This window comes from Rattus norvegicus, chromosome 10, assembly GCF_021556685.1.
Source record: "Rattus norvegicus strain SHRSP/BbbUtx chromosome 10, alternate assembly SHRSP_T2T, whole genome shotgun sequence".
Lineage (NCBI taxonomy): Eukaryota > Metazoa > Chordata > Mammalia > Rodentia > Muridae > Rattus > Rattus norvegicus.
This window is the reverse complement of record NC_141543.1, coordinates 39,599,161-39,621,023: the sequence shown is the minus strand read 5'-3', so window position 1 is coordinate 39,621,023 and position 21,863 is coordinate 39,599,161. Positions and strand designations below refer to the sequence as shown.

The window sequence follows — 21,863 nt, the reverse complement described above, 5'->3', positions numbered from 1 at the left end:
CAGGAATACCTGCGCCGCCCCTTCCGGGAGCTTCAGTGCCCCAGGGGTCCAGATGGCCTTTGGTGTTTTCCTCTGGCGTCCGAGATGTGTATGTAGAGTGCAGTCTCTTCTGGTTTCCCAGGCGTGTCTGCCTCTCTGAGGGTTTAGCTCTCCCTCCCACGGGATTTGGGGGCAGAGAACTGTTTATCCGGTCTGTTTCTTTCAGGTTCCGGCGGTGTCTCAGGCAGGTGTCCTGCCGCTCCTGGGCCCTCCCCCACGGGAGCCCAGAGGCCTTATACAGTTTCCTCTTGGGCCAGGGATGTGGGCAGGGGTGGGCAGTGTTGGTGGTCTCTTCCGCTCTGCAGCCTTAGGAGTGCCCACCTGACCAGGCGGTGAGGTCTCTTTCCCACAGGGTCTGGGAGCAGAGAGCTGCTGCGGGCCGGATCTGCGGGTGTCTATTCTTTACTCTTCGTTGTTTTTGCTTTTACTTTCACTTATGAGACAAGATTCCTCTGTGTAGCTTTTGAATGTCCTAGAACTCGCTCTGTATATCAGGCTGGTCTCAAACTCACAGAGATCTGCTTTGCTTCTGCCTCCTGAGTGCCAGGATTAAAGGCATGTGTCACCACTGCAGGGTTATAAATTCTTTTTTAATCTTTACAATGGCTCATAGCCAGGACTTTGCATTGAGTCTGACAGGAGAATTTGAACTTGACCTTTTAAACAGTTCTCTAGTTGTTAAGACTAATGGGACTCCTGGAGACAGGGTGAATGAATTTTTCATGATAAAATGGATGTGAGATTTTTGATGGAATCATAAGTGGAATGCTATAACTTCAAAGTGATATATTTGGGTTTCAGCTTGACTGGTTGATTTCAAATGATTGTTCTTCTTTGACAACTTGCCTGGATTTAGAATCACTGAGGAATCAAATTTTAGTTGTGTCTTTGAAAGTGTCTGTGAATACAGTTCTAGAAAGGATTGCCTGAGGTGAGTGCCTGTGGCACGATCTTTGGTTAGAGGATTGGAGAAAATAAAAGGGAAAAAGGAGGAGGAAGCCAGCCGAGTACCTGCATTTTACCCTTCTCTACTTCCTGGCCAACCATGATGTGAAACTGCTTTGCTCTTTCATGACTTCCCCCATCATGATAGACTGAACCTCCTGAAGCCACAAGCAAAGTAAATCTCTATTTAAGTTGTCCAGTAATTTGGTCACAACAATAAAAAAGCAACTGCCATACAAAGGCACTGATCAAATGTTACTAAGATTATAATCATGAATTCAAATTTCTTTTATTTGTCACCAACTGCCTTGACTTAGTGATACATTTTCATTGTTTTGGGTAGAATTTGTGTTACTTTCTTGACATGCTTTTATCACACATAGTAAAGTCACAAATATATAATAAGAAATTATTTATGCTCAAGAAATGAGTAGCTAGGGAAGGCCAAAGTAAGAGCCAATTCTTTAGATTCTGAGTATGAAAATGGATGCCACATTTCCCACTAAAACACATAGCAGTGAACTCAATGTACTTTGTACTAAGACTCAGTGCCTCCTCTTCTGAGGTACCCTAAAGGAAATCAGAGACTTTTTGGAAAAGATGCTAGCACATTTATGAGTCTTTTCTCACTCTGAGATATTCACCAGTCTCTGCTTGGAGCTAGAACACACCACCTTCCCAAGCCTTCTTTAGAATGTTGTGATATAAGCCAACTTTCTTTCTCTGGCACTGATATAGAAAGATCTTCAAATCGTCCCACCTCCCCAGTTGGAAGACTCTCAGGTCTACCGAAGGTTTTTTTGTTAGTGACCAATGGTCCTAAACAAGAATATGAAAGGTATAACGGAAAAAAAATGTCCTGGCCTCTTCTCTTCATCTTACTCAGAGTCTGTGCCTCTCCCTAGTACCTTCCACAGAGCCCCCTTCACATCCTTGTTCCTCAAGGTATAGATCAGAGGGTTGAGCATGGGGGTGACTATAGTATAAAAAACTGCAACAAACTTCCCCTCACTTTCAGAATAGGTGTGAGTGGGTTGAAGGTATGTGTAAATGGCTGAACCATAGAACAGAGAGACCACCAGAATGTGGGATCCACAAGTCCCGAAAGCTTTTCTGCGTCCAGCTGCTGACTTGACCTTTAGTACTGCCCTGGTAATGCAAGCATAGGAACCCAGGATAAGTGCTGCAGGGCAAACTAAAACTATTGTTCGAGCCACAAACATCTTGGCCTCTGTCCTTTTTGTTTCCTCACAAGCCAACTTTAGGAATATGGGCATTTCACAGAAGAAGTGATTCAGTCGATGGCCACAGAGAGGCATCACCATCATGAGTCCTGTCTGAATCAGAGAATTCACAAGGCCCCCTACCCAGGAAGAGATGGCCAGTGCGTGACATCGCTGAGGGTGCATAATGGTTGTGTAGTGCAGTGGGTGACACACAGCAGCATAGCGGTCAAAGGCCATGACCCCCAGTAACACACACTCTGTAGATGCCAAGGCAAGAAAAATAAGGAGCTGAGCCACACACCTTCCATAACTGATGGTCCTGTCTAGACCATGAAGATTTATGAGAAGCTGGGGCACGGTGCTGGTGGTATAGCAGAGGTCCAGGAAGGAGAGGTGTGAGAGGAAGAAGTACATTGGTGTTTGCAGTCGAAGGTCCAGTTGAGAGAGAGCAATGATGGAAGAGTTGCCGACGAGAGTGAGGGAGTAGAAAATTGAAATGACAATAAAAAAGACAAGTTCCAGGTCAGGCCAGTCTGAGAATCCCACCAAAAAGAAAGCCCCATATGAACTGGAATTGAAGGTTCCCATCGCCTTTGACCAGTGCAAAGCATAAACAATGCAATGCTTCCAACAAGCAGTGTGGGTTTCCAAATTATGTCCTAAACACTACAAGTTCATAGATTGCATTTTCCATTTTGCTCTTTAGTTCCACTTATCCAGCTATTTGTACCTTCTCATCTTTAGATACAAGACATCCATGATGCCCTCTTTGCTTGAGTTCTAGTTCTGATGATTTGTGCCATGCTTTTATTGAGATCACTCAACTGTGGATTCAATGTTTCCATGTCCGGAAGGAGAGATGATATATCGCTACAATCACAACACCAAGACACAGATCCAAATGCAGTAATGGGAATCTGCTTTTAAAACTTAGTGTGGGGTTGCAGATGCAGCTCATAGGTTAAGCGCTTGTCCAGCATATGCAACTCCCTGAGTGTGAGCTCTGAAAAAAATACTATCAATTAATAAAATCTAATGTGTGCCACCTGTGGCTCATTTTGTTCATCATCTTGGTCTATGTGACAGGGTATTTCAGTAGATGAAGGCTCAAGAATAACCAGGTTGAGATGGCAAATTTGCCCTTTGGCATCCATCTGCTTCCTCCTGCGTAGACAACACTGTCATTACACCCGTTCTGGGCTCCGCACTCACACAGCTGCTGTCTGCCACAAAGGACTGAAAAGAAAATGATTATTACTTATGTTCTGTGTCAAATAAGCATGGCAGAACATGCTATGTTTTTTCCACTGATTTTATAATCCTGTGTATGTGAGGCATGTGCACATAAGTGTAGTTACCCAAGAAGCCCAGAGGAGTGTCTTGGATCCCCCTGGACCTGGACCAACAGGAAATTGTGAGTCCCCTAAACATGGGGGCTGGAAACTGTATTCAGGTCCTTTGATAGATCATTGAGTTCACTTAATCACCGAGCGACATCTCCAGTTCCTGCAATGCTCTTCTTTGAGGTTGATGAAAGGGCTACTTATTTAGCATTTTATACCATGTCAAATGCAGTGTATGGCAAAGAAAGGTCTCATCACACACAAACGAATAGATGAGTGAATGTTTTCCATGCCCAAGCAACATGCTTAGTGGGCAGGAAATAACCTAAACTTAGTTTCTGAGCAACAGGAAGGTATTATCTCATATGTGTTATCTATCACCTACTAGTACAAAGACTGTCAATATTCCTGCTTTATGCTTTTATTAATGTGGTCTCCAAACAATGCTTGAAATGTTGGCAATGTTTCAGAAACAGTTTAATTAATGGTTATATAAAAATGTTGGGGTCATTTCCAAAAATGATTTCAATATAATGAAACAAGGAGTCGTGAATGTAAGTGGTCACTCTAATACCCAAGAGAACAAGAAACAAATAAAGTTAAACTTGTCTTCAAAACAGCCTATACAGATATAGAATATGAGAGAACAGAACTGAAAACTTAACATGCCTCTTGTGGGAGTTTATGTGCATGTGTGTACAAGTGCCATCACGTGTGTGTGTGTGTGTGTGTGTGTGTGTGTGTGCGCGCGCGCACATGTGTGTAGGCCAGATGTCAGTCACTCTCTACTTACTTTTTGAGACACAAAGTCATATCACTAGCCCCATTAGGCCTTTATTTATTTATTTATTTATTTTTTGGTTCTTTTTTTCGGAGCTGGGGACCGAACCCAGGGCCTTGCGCTTCCTAGGTCTAGTGCTCTACCACTGAGCTAAATCCCCAGCCCCAGGCCTTTATTTTTTAAGGAGAAAAGAATGACAACACAGGAGTATAGTGACCAAACTAGCTTAAGCCAATAGTGCTAATTTGAGTGATAGAATTTGCCAGTACTATATGAGACTAGATACAAATGATGACACAGATCTGTGACCACGTAGATTTTAGGGGAAATCCAAAGGATAATTCTTCCCAGAATCCTACATCATCTGGTGGAAGCCTTCCTATATAGAATCTCCAAAAAAGAACTTTCTTCATGTAGCCTCATAGTCATCTCCTCATCCACACTTGTTTGTATATTTATCTCCCCATTTTCAACCTCTATTTTCATCATGTATTCAACAACTTGATTTATCAAGCCAACAGTTTCCTTACTAATGTCACGAATTCATTACATCTTTGTTTCAGGCATACAGTTCTGACAAAAATTAACTCTATTTCATCCTTATTACTAAAATAAGATTGATAAATTCTTATTGATCATTCTTCTTTACAGTGTTAGGCTCTAAAATAATGATTGACACACAACATGTCCAAGAGGTTCCTGCAGCTCTAGGAACACACCTCATTCAGCTCTGCTAGCTACATCTTACTGAAAAGCACAAGCCCAGTGGCAGCTTTGGTCTCATCTGGGCACAGGGATATGGAGGTATCCCTACTTCCTTGGAATCTGATCTTTTTACAATCTATAATCTGTTGTATAAAAGAGTACCATGTTACCTTAAGGTAAACTCTCTTTGAATGCTCTTCCATAATACCTACTTTCTCCTATCTAATCAAGACAATAACACTTATGTGCCACCTTGTAAATCATTCTTTGGGGATTGTGTAGTAAAGACTGCAGGATCCTGTAAAGAATGGGCTAAGCTACAAAACCACAATACTCATGCTGGTCCTCCTAAAACTAGTGAGTCTTAGTGTTCACATAGCCTAAAATCCATCTCTCCTAGACTGCCCACATGTCTGTCACTCAGGAGAAAATCTCTAATACATCTCAATATCTCACAGAGATTTTTTCTACTCTTTTTTTAACTTTGGTGATGTGCTCTCCCTCATTATGCCCACGTCTGGAAAATGTGAAAACAAATCTTCGTGGAGGGCTTTTTCATGTGTCAAGAATACTTGTGAAAGCTCATTTATACGTGAGGTCAAAGATTGGACTCTGGCTCATTATACCCAGTCTCCATCTCCTATGCCAGTTGGGCTTTGTCATGGCCACACTGGCCAAGACATTGGGCAGCACTAAGCCTTCCCATGGGAAGCCAATGTATGTGAAGGATACAGACCTTCAGTTGACAGTCCTCCATATATTGAGCAGAATGATCATAAAATTCAGAGATTTCCAAGTTCAACATTTCTCCGTACAGAGTACAATGTGAAAACCTTTACTTTCTTATGATCCTTTATCTCCATGAACAAATGAAATTATGATAAATGCAAACAATTTAGTCCTTACAATGTAGTTTTTCACTGTAAGTGCTACATACACTCTAGGAATTATCCTTTTACAACTTCACACTTAAAGGATTAAAGGTCAGTCCAAGTGACAATCGGGCAAGCACACTGCTTGAGAAGCTGATATTAGCTGATATTATTTAATTAACTTTTCTAAATTAGAAAAAGACATCATAAGACAACCATGATAACTTTCGCTCATGCCTAAAGATCTACCACATGGCAAATATGTCCAATTTGCTTTTTTTTTTTTTTGGTTCTTTTTTTCGGAGCTGGGGACCGAACCCAGGGCCTTGCGCTTCCTAGGTAAGCGCTCTACCACTGAGCTAAATCCCCAGCCCCCCAATTTGCTTTCATTTTTGCAAAAAGCCAGAACTCAGACAAACTTCTGAAGTGCACGGGAGAAGAGACTGTGGGTCAGCCAGGAGTAAACTTGAAAATGAAGTTTTCTATCTCTAACTGGCAACTATCTTCTACCTTCGTATCTGTCTTCTCACTCAGAGACCATAAGCTGATCTCTCAGTATAGGTCAAAACACATTTTTGCATTAACCAAATGTTTGGCTGTAATGGAAGCATTCCACCCATCCACAATGTTTGTTTTTCAAACAATATAAAATCATCTTGGAAAACGTCATCACTCTTCTTTATTGTCCCCTCAAATACAAGACATTTTGATGGTTGCATACTTGATTTTCTGTAATACAAGTGTCAGTGACTTCCTTGTGTATGTGTGCACATGTGTGTGTCTACTCATGATCTCTATAAATGATGAATTCACCGATGAGAAACCATGTTTAATTATTTCCCAAAGCCACATAATACCACTTCATTTGCCCACTGACTTAATGTACAGTTATTAGAATCACATTTAAATAAAAATGTTACTTGATATCTAATAAAAAACTCCAAAAATTATTCTTTAATCATCCTCAGTAGTAACAGTATACATTGTATAGTTTGAATTGAATTTACATCTTCCTTTTGTGCCTGTATGTGTAGCTTTCTCATTAGTTTTTGGGAGGCTGACTCACTATTAAACCTTACCACCAAAACTTCCCTCTACCAATTCTCCATCACCATCGTAGGTTTCCTTGCAGACCATCATTCTTTGATCTGGCCCATATTTCATTCACACCAGAAACCACACAGCAGCCCATTCTATAACACAGGTTTTTGAAGTGATCTTCAAGATTCTTGAACAGTTAGCACAACTACAGCAGTGGTTCTCAACCTTCCTTATGCTGTGACTCTTTAATACTGTTCCTCATGTTGTGGTGACCCCCAAACCATAAATTTATTTTTGTTGCTACTTCATAACTGTAATTTTGCTACTGTTATGAATCATAATATAGTATCTGTGTTTTCCAATGGCCTTAAGTGACCTCTGTGAAAGGGTCATTTGACTCCAAGGTTGAGAACCAGTGTTTTAGCATCATACCAGGTAACCGAGGTTTGAATTCAGGTACAGTATTAGACATTCCAAGACTAAATGAATAAATTGTTTTAACTTGTATAAGTCATACATAGCATTATTTCATTTAGATTACATTCCTTCCCTCTGGCTGTTCTTACAACAAATCTTCCTTGATGTGTTGTCAACTGACCACATCCATATTCTTATCCCCTGGTTCTGATATGTACAAGTTCCTTTGCATATTAGAGCTTTGAATTTTTCAGATTTGAGTTTTAGAAAATATTTTGAAATTATTTTAAATGGACATTTCTTCTTCACATTAGAAAAATACTTACTCTTTTAACTGTGCATTTGGATATAAATGCATGCAACTTGGAATATTTTGTCATGCTGTGTCTAGCGAAGTAAGTAGACAGGTGCTATAGAAGGAAAGAGTATTAGAAATAAATCATAACTTCAATGTCTCCAAGCCAGCTAGCCATTAGAGTAGAGGTCAGCCTTGCTTATGTAATGGGGATTTATATCATGATTTTATCTGTGAAGTTAGAGTAAATCATCTGGTCAGTACTTACCTAATTACTAGGAGCAGAAACCACCATTTATGAGCCTGAATTCTATTGGCTTCAATAGAGATTTGAGACCCACTTGAGACCATTTTTATAGAGGGATGTGCAAGGTGTATATGTCCTTCTGTGGTCCTGAATTCTTTCTTGAAGTAGAGGTCTTAGATAAAAGCTCCTGTCCTAGAGATCATCATTTCACACAGTTCTGCACAAGAAAAGTTGCTGAAGCCCATGGCATCTTTGCAGTGCACTCCAAGCTGCCCTTGGTTGGTTAACTGAGAATTGAAAGGATCTGATGTATTACCCCATGACAAATCACCCCATGACACTATTTTTAGTGCACCACAAATGCTCTGGGGACATTGCCAAGGCTCCATAGCAGCAGCACAGAAAGAATAATTTTCAAGGTGTGGCCTTGGAGACCTGTGGGCCCCGTTGTGGCAATTATACTCTACTAATGGGCAGTCTATGATCTACCTTGAAGTTCTCAATTCCCTTTGTTCCCCAAACATGGTTATATTCAACATCCTCAGCATACCTCACCTGACTCTGACTCATGCTTCCCTACTTCCACAACAGTCCTATTTTGACCCATCAGAATCCATTCCAAGACTCACTCAGGAGCAAACATAGGCTTAAATCACTTAAATCTCTGGACTCTTCAAATAGTGCTCATGTATTCTAGTTACATGAAACATCAATTCAGCTAAATATTTATTTCCATGATAAAAACTTTTATGTTTTATATTATGCTATGTTTGACATATGAATATTAATTTTATCCACAACAAAGCTAAAGAAAAAAATTTGTCAATGCATTCTAAAATTATGTATTATATATTTAATGCTATTGCACATAATATAGGAAATATTTTAAACTATTTATTGGTTCTTTGTGAATTTCCCATCATGCCCACAATCCCACTCATCTTCCACTCCTCTCATACCTGCCCTTCACCCTCGTAACCTCCACACAGCAGAGGAAAAAGTTCATTGTGGAAACTTTAGTATGTTCCACAGTATACCCTTTTATTCATACTTCTTTGCTTACAAATGTTCATTGCAATGACTTCTTGGTCTACTAGGAGGCCTCTCATTTCTGCTACTCTATAAATATTGGAACTTCACTGGGATTCTTCTTAGATACCCTGTTGTTGCCAGGTGTCATGGAGATCTGTAGTTTTGGATCTGTAGGATTCGCTCCTTCATGCACTCCAGCAGTTCATCAATGGGGTAGATGTTGGAGTGTGCCAATTCAAAGCCCTAGATCTGGAATTGAAAGATATCTGAGCTGGTCAAATAAAAAACATTTAAAGATAAGGTAGCTTGATAACATGACCATTTAGTGATGTCGTGTACAATGAAAAATTAAAATCTACCATTCAATGTTTTTTAGTCTGTTCACTAAGTTGAACATCTTTTACTTCAGACTTTCTTTTGTGAAGTTATTAAAATATTTTGAACTGGGTGAAAATACATGTTTCAAAAGGTTTGGTTTTGTTATGTACCAGGAAAATTTGAATTAACACCACAATGGCCATTACCAAAACAAGCAAAACAGCAAATACTGATGAGGAGACAGAAGGAGGAGATCTGACAGTTGGTAGGAATGCAATTTGGTTCAGACATTACACAGAATGATGTGCATAGTCTTCTAAAGACTGGAGTTATAACTGATTTAATACACAATCTAGGTGTCCCATTTCTGGGTGTATATCTCAAGGAGCTGAATCAGCATTCCAAAGAGATACGTGCTTACTGTGTTTTGCTGTGACATTATTCACACTAGTCATGATGTAGAATCACTCTGCATGCCAATGAATGATAAATAAGAAAGTGTCCCATATATGCATAATTTAATGTTACTCAGTTATAAAAAAAGGATGAAATCTTGTCATTTGAGCAAAATTGATGAATTAGATGGTAATGTTAGGTAAACCAGACATAGAAAGACAAGCGACGTTTTCTCATATGTAGATGTTAAAAAACATTAGCCTGAAAGGAAATTAGTGATTACTAGAGTTGGCTAAGAATGGAGGGGAATGTTGATAAAGGCAAGATTTTATAAGTTCATTTGATCCACATGTTGAACTATCACATTGAATCAAATTAGCATGTAAAATTAATATTACCCAAAACCAAAATTGAAAAAATAACATATACAGTGATTGGCAAGAAGTAAGCGTTAATAAAAATAGACATATCTACTGGTCTGTAAAGGTACATAGAAAAAGGATGAAATGTTAACAAAATATTGAGAGGATATTATGAGATCTTAGATGATTTTTTAAAATAGACTCTAAATTACTTGAATATAAAACAAACCCTAAATTTCTTGAATATATCTACTTATCTTAAAAACACTTTATGGAGTCAGATTATATCACAGCATTAGTGAATCTAACATAAAAATTCAATGTTCAGAACCATAAAAAAATATACCCTTAAGTGTTTTCTAGTGAGATGGCATGAAACTCAGTGTCGTGCTAATTTGCATTTCATTGATTATATGGATATGGGAATACCTTTTTCCACGGTTTATTTTCCATTTCATTTTCTTTAATTACCTACTCACATTTTTCCCCATCATAATAAGGTACTTATTCTTTTTTGGAAGAGTTAGGACATTGGTTGTGCACATGGTGTTGGAATTAAAAACATGTGCTGCCACTACAGGTAATGCATGAAGTTGAAATTTTTGGTTTCTTTGGAGACTCAGTTGTGTCATGTGATTTTTTTCTGGAAACTGTCTTATGAGAGGATGTTTTTGCTAAAGCAGAAATGTGGGAGGATGTTTTGCTGAGAGCAGATGTGGTGTTTTTCCAGAAGCAACCTGGAAAAAGGGTATGTGATGTTTTGCTAAAGCATATTGTTGAGAGGACATGTGACATTTGGAAAGCGTATAGATGTAGCCCAACAGATAGTGGATGCCATGTGGTATTGGTATGCCTTACTATTCTTTGCTGGCCACAGTTGAGCTTTGCTGACAATGACCATGACAACAATGACACGATGACTATGACTTGTATGGTATTGGTTTGCTATACCATTCTTTGCTGGTCATCATTTGTTACCTTTAGTGGCGCTCTGGCAGCTTCTTGCTGCTTCCATAGACTCAGAGCCACTAGCAGAGCCTCTCAAACTGCCGTTGCTGATTCATGAATCGTGTTTGCCAGCGGATCGAGCTGCCACTGCTGTTTCATGGGAACTGAACTACTGATATCCTGAAATGGCAGATTGAATTTGCTCAAAAAGAACTATTTCTTTTTTTTTTTTTTTTTTGGTTCTTTTTTTCGGAGCTGGGGACCGAACCCAGGGCCTTGCGCTTCCTAGGCAAGCGCTCTACCACTGAGCTAAATCCCCAGCCCCAAAAAGAACTATTTCTAAACGGCTTCTTTCACAGTATTAAGCTTTTTAAACTTCCAGTTCCACTACCTCTGGTAGGCTAGAAGGGATGTCAAAACATTTAAGACCTCTTATTATAAGTAGGTTCTATTTTTGTAAGCCTAGAAGTATATACAGTGTAAGTCCTCATCTGCAGCTTGTTTTAGTTTATTTTTCTTTATCTATGAATGAGATACGGATGATAGATAGCCTGTAAATGATAGATAGGTGATGGAAGTTAGATGACAGATAGATAGATAGATAGATAGATAGATAGATAGATAGATAGATAGATAGATAGACGACAGACAGACAGATAGCACTTAGTCATGCCTCTAATCCTAATCCATCATTCATGTTTAAGGCTTCACAATGACAACTACAATAACAAACTATGTCTACCTGGAGCCACAGACATCCATCAATACCTGTTCATAGCAGTCAATTATCACTGCTCTATACTCAGGAGTCAGTAAATTTTCCCTATTCTAGTTTCAAACCACAGGGGAAAGTTACCACATGATTTGGACAAAATCTGTATATAAATCTATCCTAAAAGCAAATAATCCCAATTTTATAAATTCACAGTTCTATATCTGCCCCAAGAAGTAGGCAGCTTCCAATCTCAGGCTCTCTGATTCAGAGCAGCCATCTTGTCTCTTCACAGCAGGGGACCTCAGAATCCTCTTTCTTTGTTTCAAGGTTCCCTTGCTTGAGCCAACATGTGATTTGTTTCTGTTCAGGTAATCAAACCTCCAAATTTCTAACTAAATTTCCTTTTTATTATTGATTGATTGATTGATTGGATTTTTAAATTTACATTTCAAATGTTATTCCCTTTCCCGGAAGCCCCTATCTGATTCCCCCTCCACCTTCTTCTACAAGGGTGTTCCCCCTCCCCAACCATCCCTCTTTTCCACCTCCTGACATTCCCCTATACTGGGGGCTCCAGCCTTGGCAGGACCAAGGGCTTCTCCTCCCATTGGTCAGCCTCTGCTACATATGCAGCTGCAGCCATGGGTCTGTCCATGTGTAATCTTTGGGTAGTGGTTTAGTACCTAGGAGCTCTAATTGGTTGTTATTGCTGTTCTTATGTTTTTGCAAGCCCCTTCAGCTCCTTCAGTCCTTTCTCTAACTCCTCCAATGGGGACCCCACACTCAGTTCAATGGTTTGCTGCTATTATTTGGCTCTGTATCTGTCATGCTCTGGCTGAGCATCTCAGGAGACAGCTATATCAGGCTCCTGTCAGCACGCACTTCTTGGCTTCATCAATATTGTCCAGTTTTGGTGGCTGTATATATATATGGGTTGGATCCCCAGGTGGGGCAGGCTCTCAATGGCCATTCCTTCAGTCTCTGCTTGAACTTTGTCTCCATATCTCTTCCTATGAATATTTTTGTTCCCCCTTTTAAGAAGGACTGAAGCATCCACACTTCAGTTGTCCTTCTTGAGCTTCATGTGGTCTGTGAATTGTATTTTGAGTAATTCGAGCTTTGGGGCTAATATCCACTTATCAGTGAGTGCATACCACATGTGTTTTTTTTTGTGATTGGGTTGTCTCACTCAGGATGATATTTTCTAGTTCATTCCATTTGCCTATGAATTTCAGGAAGCCATTGTTTTTGATAGCTGAGTAGTACTCCATTGTGTAAATATACCCCATTTTCTGAATCCATTCCTCTGTTGAAGGGCATCTGGGTTCTATCCAGCTTCTGGCTATTATAAATAAGACTGCCATGAACATAGTGGAGCATAGTCTTTGTTGTATGTTGGAGCATTATTTGGGTATATGCCCAGGAGTGGTATAGCTGGGTCCTCAGGTAGTACTATGTCCAATTTTCTGAGAAACCTCCAAACTTATTTCCAGAGTGGTTGTATCAGCTTGCAATCCCACCAACAATGGAGGAGTGTTCCTCTTTCTCCATATCCTCCTCAGCATGTGTTGTCACCTGAGTTTCTAACTAAATTTCTAACTATAGGCTAAGAATCTTAAATTTCTAGTGGATTCTTACCTCCCATGTTGGACATCATCTGTTGCATGAAATATTAATAAAGTACCATCCCACGCTAATGCTGACTATTTTCTGGGCCTCGGGAGTGTCACTGCATCCATGACTAGCCCCTTGCAATGACCACCCATCTCACAGTTATCTTGCTGCAGATTCTGCTCACATTCCCAGCCATCCAGCTCCTGTGGTTACAAATTTAGCTGTCACAAATTCCTGTGACCCAGTAAAATCAAAACTCTAGAGGCCTGTAATTTATCAGTTAGATTTATATCAATAAATTCTCACCCCACAAAACGTCCACACAATGAACTCAGAGCCAATTGATATTGATATAAACTCCCCACCTAGATAAGACAAATTGTCCTATAATTATCCATCCCTTATAAAATATTCATAGCTACTCATGGCTACTTAAACCATGTGGAATCTGAATTGTTTTTCTCTTCCTCCATCTTCCTTCCTCCTCTTTTTCTCTCTGACCTGGCTAGCTCTGTTGGTAGAGCATGAACCTCTTAATCTCAGGGTCATGGGTTCATGCCCCATGTTGGGTGCCATATATTGTATGAAATATTAATATGAATTTCATGCTACCGCCAGCAAGGCACCAGTGCACAGGCCATCCTGGCTTGTTCTCAGCCTGGCAGACTCTCTGACCCTGGAGCTCTGAAATCTCTCCACCTGGGTCGCTAAGTTCCCAAAGCAGGTCACTACTATGCCAGCCCCATGCTTCCAAATTCCCATGATAGCTGGGGTGCATTTCTCAAAAACCCATTCTTTGCCACTGTACCTTCTCTCTGGAACCCAGCTGAGTTGCTGCATGAAGGAAAACACCACCAAATCTTAGGTTAGAATCAATCTTAGGTTAGATCACAATTGCTGGGTGCAGCAATTAGCATCCTAATTTGCAAGCTGTTCTAAGTTCTAAGTCCTCTGGTAGCAGATCCGGACATATCCACCACTGGAACCAGGGGCTTTCCCCACCTACATTTTGTCTCCATCATCTTTCCCATCCAAAAGCTACTTTAACAGTCTCTTATATGTTATTTACTCTTTGTTTTGAAGCATATAAAAGAAGTTTGCTTTGGTGATTTTCTTAGGATTTTACTGTTTTATGAAGATCCCAATGTATATAAAATCTTATTAAAAGGTCTATGGGCTTTCTCTTGTTGGTCAGCCATTTTATTAATCTGTGCACTATATTCAGTCAAATAGCTACAAAATATTAGGGACTCTACTCTTCTTATAGATTCTTATTTTATATTTTTAATGGAAAAATATAAACTACCTCCAAGATGAAACTATATATTTCCTATATAATCTTAAAGCTTTAAGATCTGTCTTTTCATATTCCTTGAATCAATTTAGTGTCTGAGAATGAAACTTAGAAGCTTAGTTAGAAGGAAGTAGACACTTTGGCAGAAAACCATCCTCTAAACACATGGAAAGGGCCTGTGAGAAAGCCAGGGCTCCACACAGGGCAAGAGAGGACTGACTTCTGCAAGCTATACTCCATTTCCATATTCATGCTTCAGTGTACTTACACATACACACATGTGCATGTGCACACATAAATAGATAGGTAGGTAGATAGATAGACAGACAGACAGACAGATAGACAGACAGACAGATGATGATGGGTGGGTGGTAGATAGATAGATAGATAGATAGATAGATAGATAGATAGATAGATAGATAGATAGATAGATAGATGTAAAGCAAACTGTCAAATACATGGCGGAAAATGAGCATGATAGTTTCAAGAACCCATTGTCTGTTTGAATTTCTCGCATCTGCCTAGTTCAGAAGCCTTCTGGTTTTGTTTTCTTCTTTCTTCTTTCACATACCTCTCCTTCATGGATCATTCTGCTTATGCACATGTCTCCTCTAGTCTCTTTCCTCTTACATGAGAGGCTTCTCATGGCAATGAGCCTCCTGGCATGGTTTCCTGGTACAGCTAGTGACACTCTGATTCTTCTTTGGGTATAAGTATCCTAGTGGCAATACCTTTAATATCTACGACTCTGCCACAGGCCACAACTTCCTTATCTTTCCAAGTAACGTGAGCCAGTGAAAGGTCAGTGGGGTAACTACTATCAGAAAATGTAAAAACAGTACCTAAGGTGTTCAGGAATATAGCATGGTAATTATTTGGAAGGCCAGTCATGAATTCATGCCCTATGACTTTGAGCGAAGGGTCATCTACATGACACCACACTGGGAATCAATGACTTTGGAAAAGGTGATGTCATGTGTAATTATACCTTCATTCTTAGAAACACTTAGTGCCTATCTCTACTTGCAGTTCAAATGTGAGCCTTCCCTAGTATTCTTTTGGAAAGTAGCCAAATAGATCAGCTCCTCCTCTCAGACAGGGACCTTATACACTAACCTAGAAATCACTGCAAGAGACTCCTGCCACTTCCAAAATCCTAGATTAATAGTTCTGGGACCCTGGGGCGTGTTAGCTTGTTGCTAGTGGCCCTCAAATGTGGGTTTCAGATTATGAGTGGTATCACAGACAATGTACTGTCTTGCTTCCTCCTTTTACACTAAGTCTGTGCTTTTCCCAAGACCTTCCAAAGAGCCCCCTTCACATCCTTGTTCCTCAGAGTATATATTAAAGGGTTGAGAATGGGGGTGAGTATAGTATAAAAAACAGCAACAAACTTCCCCTCATTCTCTGAATATCTGTGGATGGGTTGGAGATATGTATATATGCCTGAGCCGTAAAACAGAGAAACCACAATGAGGTGGGACCCACAAGTCCCAAAGGCCTTTCTGCGCCCAGCCATTGACTTGATTCTCAGAATTGCCCTGGCAATGTGTCCATAGGATCCCAGAATCAGTGCAGCAGGGAAGATTAAGATTATTGTTCGGGCCACAAACATCTTCACCTCTGTTCCATTAGTGTCTTCACAAGCCAATTTCAGAAATATGGGCATCTCACAGAAGAAGTGATTCAGCCAATGGTTACAGAGGGGCATGGCCAAAACAAGTCCTGTCTGAATCACAGAGTTCACAAGGCCAGACACCCAGGAGGAGATGGCCAGTCCCTGACATAGCTGAGGGTGCATAATAGTCGTGTAGTGTAGTGGACGGCACACAGCAGCATAGCGGTCAAAGGCCATGACCCCCAGGAGCAGACACTCTGTGGAGACCAAGGCAAGGAAAATGAGGAGCTGAGCCACACAGCCTCCATAGCTGATGGTCCTATCAAACCCACAGAGGTTAATGAGGAGCTGCGGTACGGTGCTTGTGGTATAACACAGGTCCAGGAAAGAAAGATGGGAGAGGAAAAAGTACATGGGTGTGTGCAATCTGACATCCAGCCGAGAGAGAGCAATGATGGTGGTGTTGCCAAAGAGAGTTAGCAAATAAAAAACTAGAATAAAGACAAAGAGGAAAACCTCCAGTTGAGGGAAATCTGAGAAGCCTACCAATATGAAGCCTTCCCATAAACTGGCATTGAAAGTCCCCATTGCCTTTCACTTGGGAAAAGAGTGGACATTCACGCAGAACGTCTGCTGAGCAGTGTATGCTAAAGCTTTATCCCCATGATTCCCTAAACATTCCAGAATCACGCATCATGTTCTCTATTTTACTAACAAATTCCACTTTTCCAGTATTTTTTCCTCTTTAGAAAGGACGTCACTAAGTCAGGAGTGAATGGATTTTGTTTGAACTCTGGCCCTGCTTCTTATATGTTCTCTAATTTTGTTCTTACCACTAAAGCATTTGGGAGGATTCCTTTGGCCGCAATCCTAGCCCTCCTTGTCTAAAGGTGATGTAACTGTCACCTCCCTCACAGCATGAGGTTAGCTTCCAAATGCAGCAACATGGAGAGCCAATGTGGACCTTTGGGTGTGGCTGACTAATGGGAGTATTTCTGTAGCATATGGTCCCCAAAAATTAAAACATAGAGGTAAAACAGAATGTAAAATGTAGTGTTAGTGCTTCCTTTCTGCTGTTTTGATTGTTCCTCTTCTCTTTCTAGAAGGTGGAGTATTTCTGCAGATACCGACTGAAGTCTAACAAGGTTGACATCATGTGTCTCTCCTCTGAGCACTCATCTATTCCCATCCATCACTCCGGGTGTTGTCAGTGTGCCAACCCTGGGAAGCCTCCCACCGTTGGCAGCATCTGTTGCAAAGGATTGAGAAAAGTTCAGACAGTTAGGTGGTAACTGGTTTGCAACAAATTTCTTATTACAAATCACAATTTACCAAATATATTTCACTTAAAAATGTAGCTAGGAAATCCATCCCTGGCCTTATCTGAAAGAGTTATTTTTTCCTCTCTAGACTTTAAGATCTGCCTTTTCCTATTCCTTGAATCAATTTAGTGTCTGAGAATGAAACTTAGAAGCTTAGTTAGAAGGAAGTAGATAGACATTTTGGCAGAAACCCATCCTCTAAACACAGAGGTAGGGCCAGTGAGAGAGCCAGGGTTCCACACAGGGCAAGGAGAGGACTGACTTCTGCAAGCTGTTCTCTATTTCCACATGCAAGCTTCAGTGTACTTACCCAAACACATGTGCATGTGCACACATAGATAGATAGGTAGGTAGGTAAGTAGATAGATAGATAGATAGATAGATAGATAGATAGATAGATAGATAGATAGACAGATCGATAGATATAAAGAAAACTCTGTGTTTATCACAGCTTACCTTCTTCTCCATGCACTGTTCTTGAGCTTATAATTTATACACCATTGGCTGTAATTATAGGACCTTCCTTGCCTCTCAGAGACCCTTTTACCATTCCTTTCACAGAGCACTTGTTGAAGTCTGTTTCCTCACATCCACAGATGGACATTCAAAAAGGAAACTCTCCTGGGAGTTCTTTAAAAACAATTGAAAGTTCTCTATGTGATTCCAAGGATGGGTCTCAGGGAGGCCTACACATTATTCTTAGATTTACATGTAGGCTGTGATCCCAGTCACCCTAAATAAGGAATTAGGCAACACAGAGCTTTCTATGGGGACATGATACACATATGTGTGTGAGGTGTGGGAAATTCCCATGAGAGTGTACACAGGTGAACATAGACTTTCTTAGGAAAATGCAAATACTAGTGGGATCCACATTCCACAAGAGAGGATGAGACTCTGGCAACATCCGTCTCCTTTCATAATGCCCCAAACTCTCATCTCAGTAAGAGAATGAAGTGATGATGGGTGAGTACAACTGGTTCTTAATGACCCACAGGGAATATTAAGGGCTATGCATGTGCTTGGCGGTAGGCCAGCTTTAACAACTTAGAAAGTAGATTGCTTCAGTATAGTACCCAAGTGCGTGCTGACTGAGAAGTGGGTGTGGACGATTGAGTTTCAGGTTGCAAAAGGCTTCAAGGTAAGTGCATCCCCACTTGGTGATTTCTCACATGGAAAATACATCCAACTGGTTTTGTTCTCACAAACCAATGGTTATCACAACCAATGGGATCGGGGAGACAGATTGGATAGATTGTGGTTTAGTATGGAGAAAAAATAAAACAAAGATGAATCAGGTTGAAGGCAGACTGCCTGGACAGGAAGTGATATCCCCCTGCCTAAATACTGGCCTGCACTTTCAGATTATGCAAGGTAAATTCAGAGATGATGTAAAAAGAAATATATACAAGTGCTCGATTTTGTTATGCAGCTGTTTGTGGTCAGCTGTGCTTAGCCCTGTGTTTGTTTCTGAGTTGTGAATGCATCTGGCCATGCACGATCTGCCAGTGAACACACCTTTATCAGAAAGCGTGTTCAAATTTGTACAACAACATTTAATATTACATTTTCCATGAGTCCACTAATTTAATGGCATCACCAGCCTATAGTAGAACAACATTTAAGAGATATCTCATTTAATTGTATCTCATTGGAGCAAAGGCAGAGATTCCATACGTTCCTTCTAGTCACGTTCATTGCTGTGCTGGGGGACTTAAAGTTTGAGTATAACTTCCCTTTGTTTGATTAAGCCTACATGTGCACCTCTCTCAGTGTTTGGGAGATTAGGTTAGCTCCATATCAAACCTCCCAGGCATCAAAGCATCCTTGTACCCAATTTCTATTTCTACCTTTCCTACAAACTTATTTATCCCCTAATACGGATACCATCTGTGTCTTACTAGAAATCAGACCATTACCCCATCTTACTGCATAAGCTTTGAATGCTGTGCTCAAGATCCCTAATCAGCCAAAATTCACAATATCTGTAGTGTAAAATCAGATAACCAAGGATTGGGCCAACTCACTTCACTGGACATTCAAAGTCTAAATTACTTAACATGGTGCCTGTTTTCCCTGGCGCTACCCATGGAACATCGACATGGTCTAGAATGGGTTTACCTCTGCCTCACACTCTTCCTACAAGCCTCCCTTGATTGATCAACAGCACCTGCAACCACACTTTTCATCTTTGTCTCCTAGTGCTGATGTCTACAGTTTACTTTGCATACTAGCGCCTTAGCTATTTGGAGTCGAGCTTCAGAAAGGACTTAAGATTATTCTAAACCAACACATTCACACTTTATTAAAGGGGTATTTCTTCTCCTAATTTTAAGCAGTTGTAGAAAAAGAGATGCAAGTGAGAATGTTTTTAATGTGCTGTGTATTCTTAGGTAGGTGGATGGATGTGTGGATGGTAGAAAGAATATCATTAGTAAAATCTTTTGCAAAACAACGACTGCATGAAATTCTTCGGCAAATGGATGGAACTAGAAAATATCACCCTGAGTGAGGTAACGCAGTCATAATGGAAAACAAATGGTATGCACTCACTGGTAAGTGGGTATTAGCCCAAAAGCTTGGAATACCTAAGAAAAAATCCACAGGTCATTTGACCAAAATGTGGATGCTTTAGTCCTTCTTAGAAGGGAGAACAGAATACTCATGGGAGGAAATACAGGGACAAAAAGTGGAACAGGGACTGAAGAAAAGGTCACCCAGAGACTGCCCCACCTGAGGATCCATCCCATATGCAGTCACCAAACCCAGTCACTATTGCTGATGCCAAGAAGTGCTTGCTGACAGGAACCAGATATGGGTGTCTCCTGAGAGGCTCTGCCAGAACACTACTGATACAGATGAGGATGGTTACAGCTAACCATTGGACTGAACAAGGGAACCCAAATGGAAGAGTTAGAGAAAAAAACTGAAGGAATGGAAGGTGTTTGCAACACCATAGCAAGAACAACAATATCAACCAACCAAATCTCACCAGAGTTCCCAGGGACTAAACCACCAACCAATGAGTACACATGGAGGGACCCATTACTCCAGCCACATATGTGGCAGAGGATGGCATTGTCCAGCATCAACGGGAGGAAAAACCCTTGATCCTGTGAAGGTTCATTTCCCCAATGTATGGTAATGCCAGGGCATTGAGTTTGGAGTGGGTGGGTGGGAATGGGAGCACCCTCATAGAAACAGGGGGAGGGGGTATGGGAGAGGGAGGAAAGGGGATAACATTTGAAATGTAAATACAGAAAATATCCAAGAAAAATAAAATTATTTAGAAAAAAGGCAACCAACAACCAAGAAACAAATATTGCAGAACGGTCTAGTAAAGTAAGGCTTAAAACACACTCATAAGATTTGAGAATTAAAGGTGTTTTGTGATTCTCTAGAATGTCTTCAGTAACGTGGTAGTAATTTTAGCTACCATAACAAAAAAAAGCAAATCTTTACTTTTCCATGCCTCAATGAGATAATTAGCAGTAGTGGAACCTGATGCCAATTTCATAACAGAATATTGATTTTCTAGTTTTTAACTTTGAAGATAAAGTAGCACTTAACCTCGGCAAATTGAAGTTCATTACTATCCTTGATTCTATTGGCTTCAAAGTCAATAGGAGACCAAATTGGATCGGTCTATAACTAGAGATGTTCAGGAAGAGAAGTTTTTCTTAGTTTTGTGGGCAGAGACCCTGGGTAAGGGCCTCGAGAAATCATGATCGCATACCTTCTATCCCAGCAGAGACGTTGCTGTGAGTCATGACTTAGAAGACAGCAGCATTCTCCCTGTGCACCCTCCACTTGCCCTAACCAACTGAGAACAGGGAGGAGCTGATACATTGTCAAACCACCTCATGACCCTAAGATTCAGTGCATCACACATTCCCTGGGGATGTTGCCCCATCTCCATAATAACAGCATACAACTATTGTTTACAAAGTGTGGCTCTAGAGACATCTGGGCCCTGTAGTAGCAATTATAATCCACTGAGAGACTCTACAGGAATAAAAAGTGTTTATCGAGTGTGGCCTTGGAGATCTTTGAGCCCCAGTATGGCAATTATAATGAATCAAGAGGCTCCTATGTAAGAATTACTTTCTAAATGTGGCTGTGGAGATCTATGATTTTCAATGTGGTGATTATAACCAACTGACTGGGCCCCCATGGTCTGTCTGACAGTCCTTACTTCCACCAGTTCCCCATACTATAGCCAAATCAAGCTGCTGTAGCCAGAATCTTCATAATTCAGTCCCACAGTTGTGTCTATAATCTGCTTGGGTTTCTCATATTCCCTCTACTCCAAACCCAATCTTGATGGCTGGCT

The 21,863-nt window shown here is 40.5% G+C and overlaps 2 protein-coding genes across 2 annotated transcripts; both read right to left on the bottom strand.

Annotated features, from left to right (window-relative positions):
* Positions 1–1,862: 1,862 nt before the first annotated feature.
* Positions 1,863–2,798, bottom strand: Or2y16 (olfactory receptor family 2 subfamily Y member 16). Its single transcript, NM_001001090.1, is given in 1 exon segment — positions 1,863–2,798. A coding segment is annotated over 1 exon segment (936 nt).
* A 13,068-nt stretch (positions 2,799–15,866) lies between these two features.
* Positions 15,867–16,796, bottom strand: Or2y1d (olfactory receptor family 2 subfamily Y member 1D). The gene is given in 1 exon segment (NM_001001089.1): positions 15,867–16,796. A coding segment is annotated over 1 exon segment (930 nt).
* Between the last annotated feature and the right edge of the window lie 5,067 nt (positions 16,797–21,863).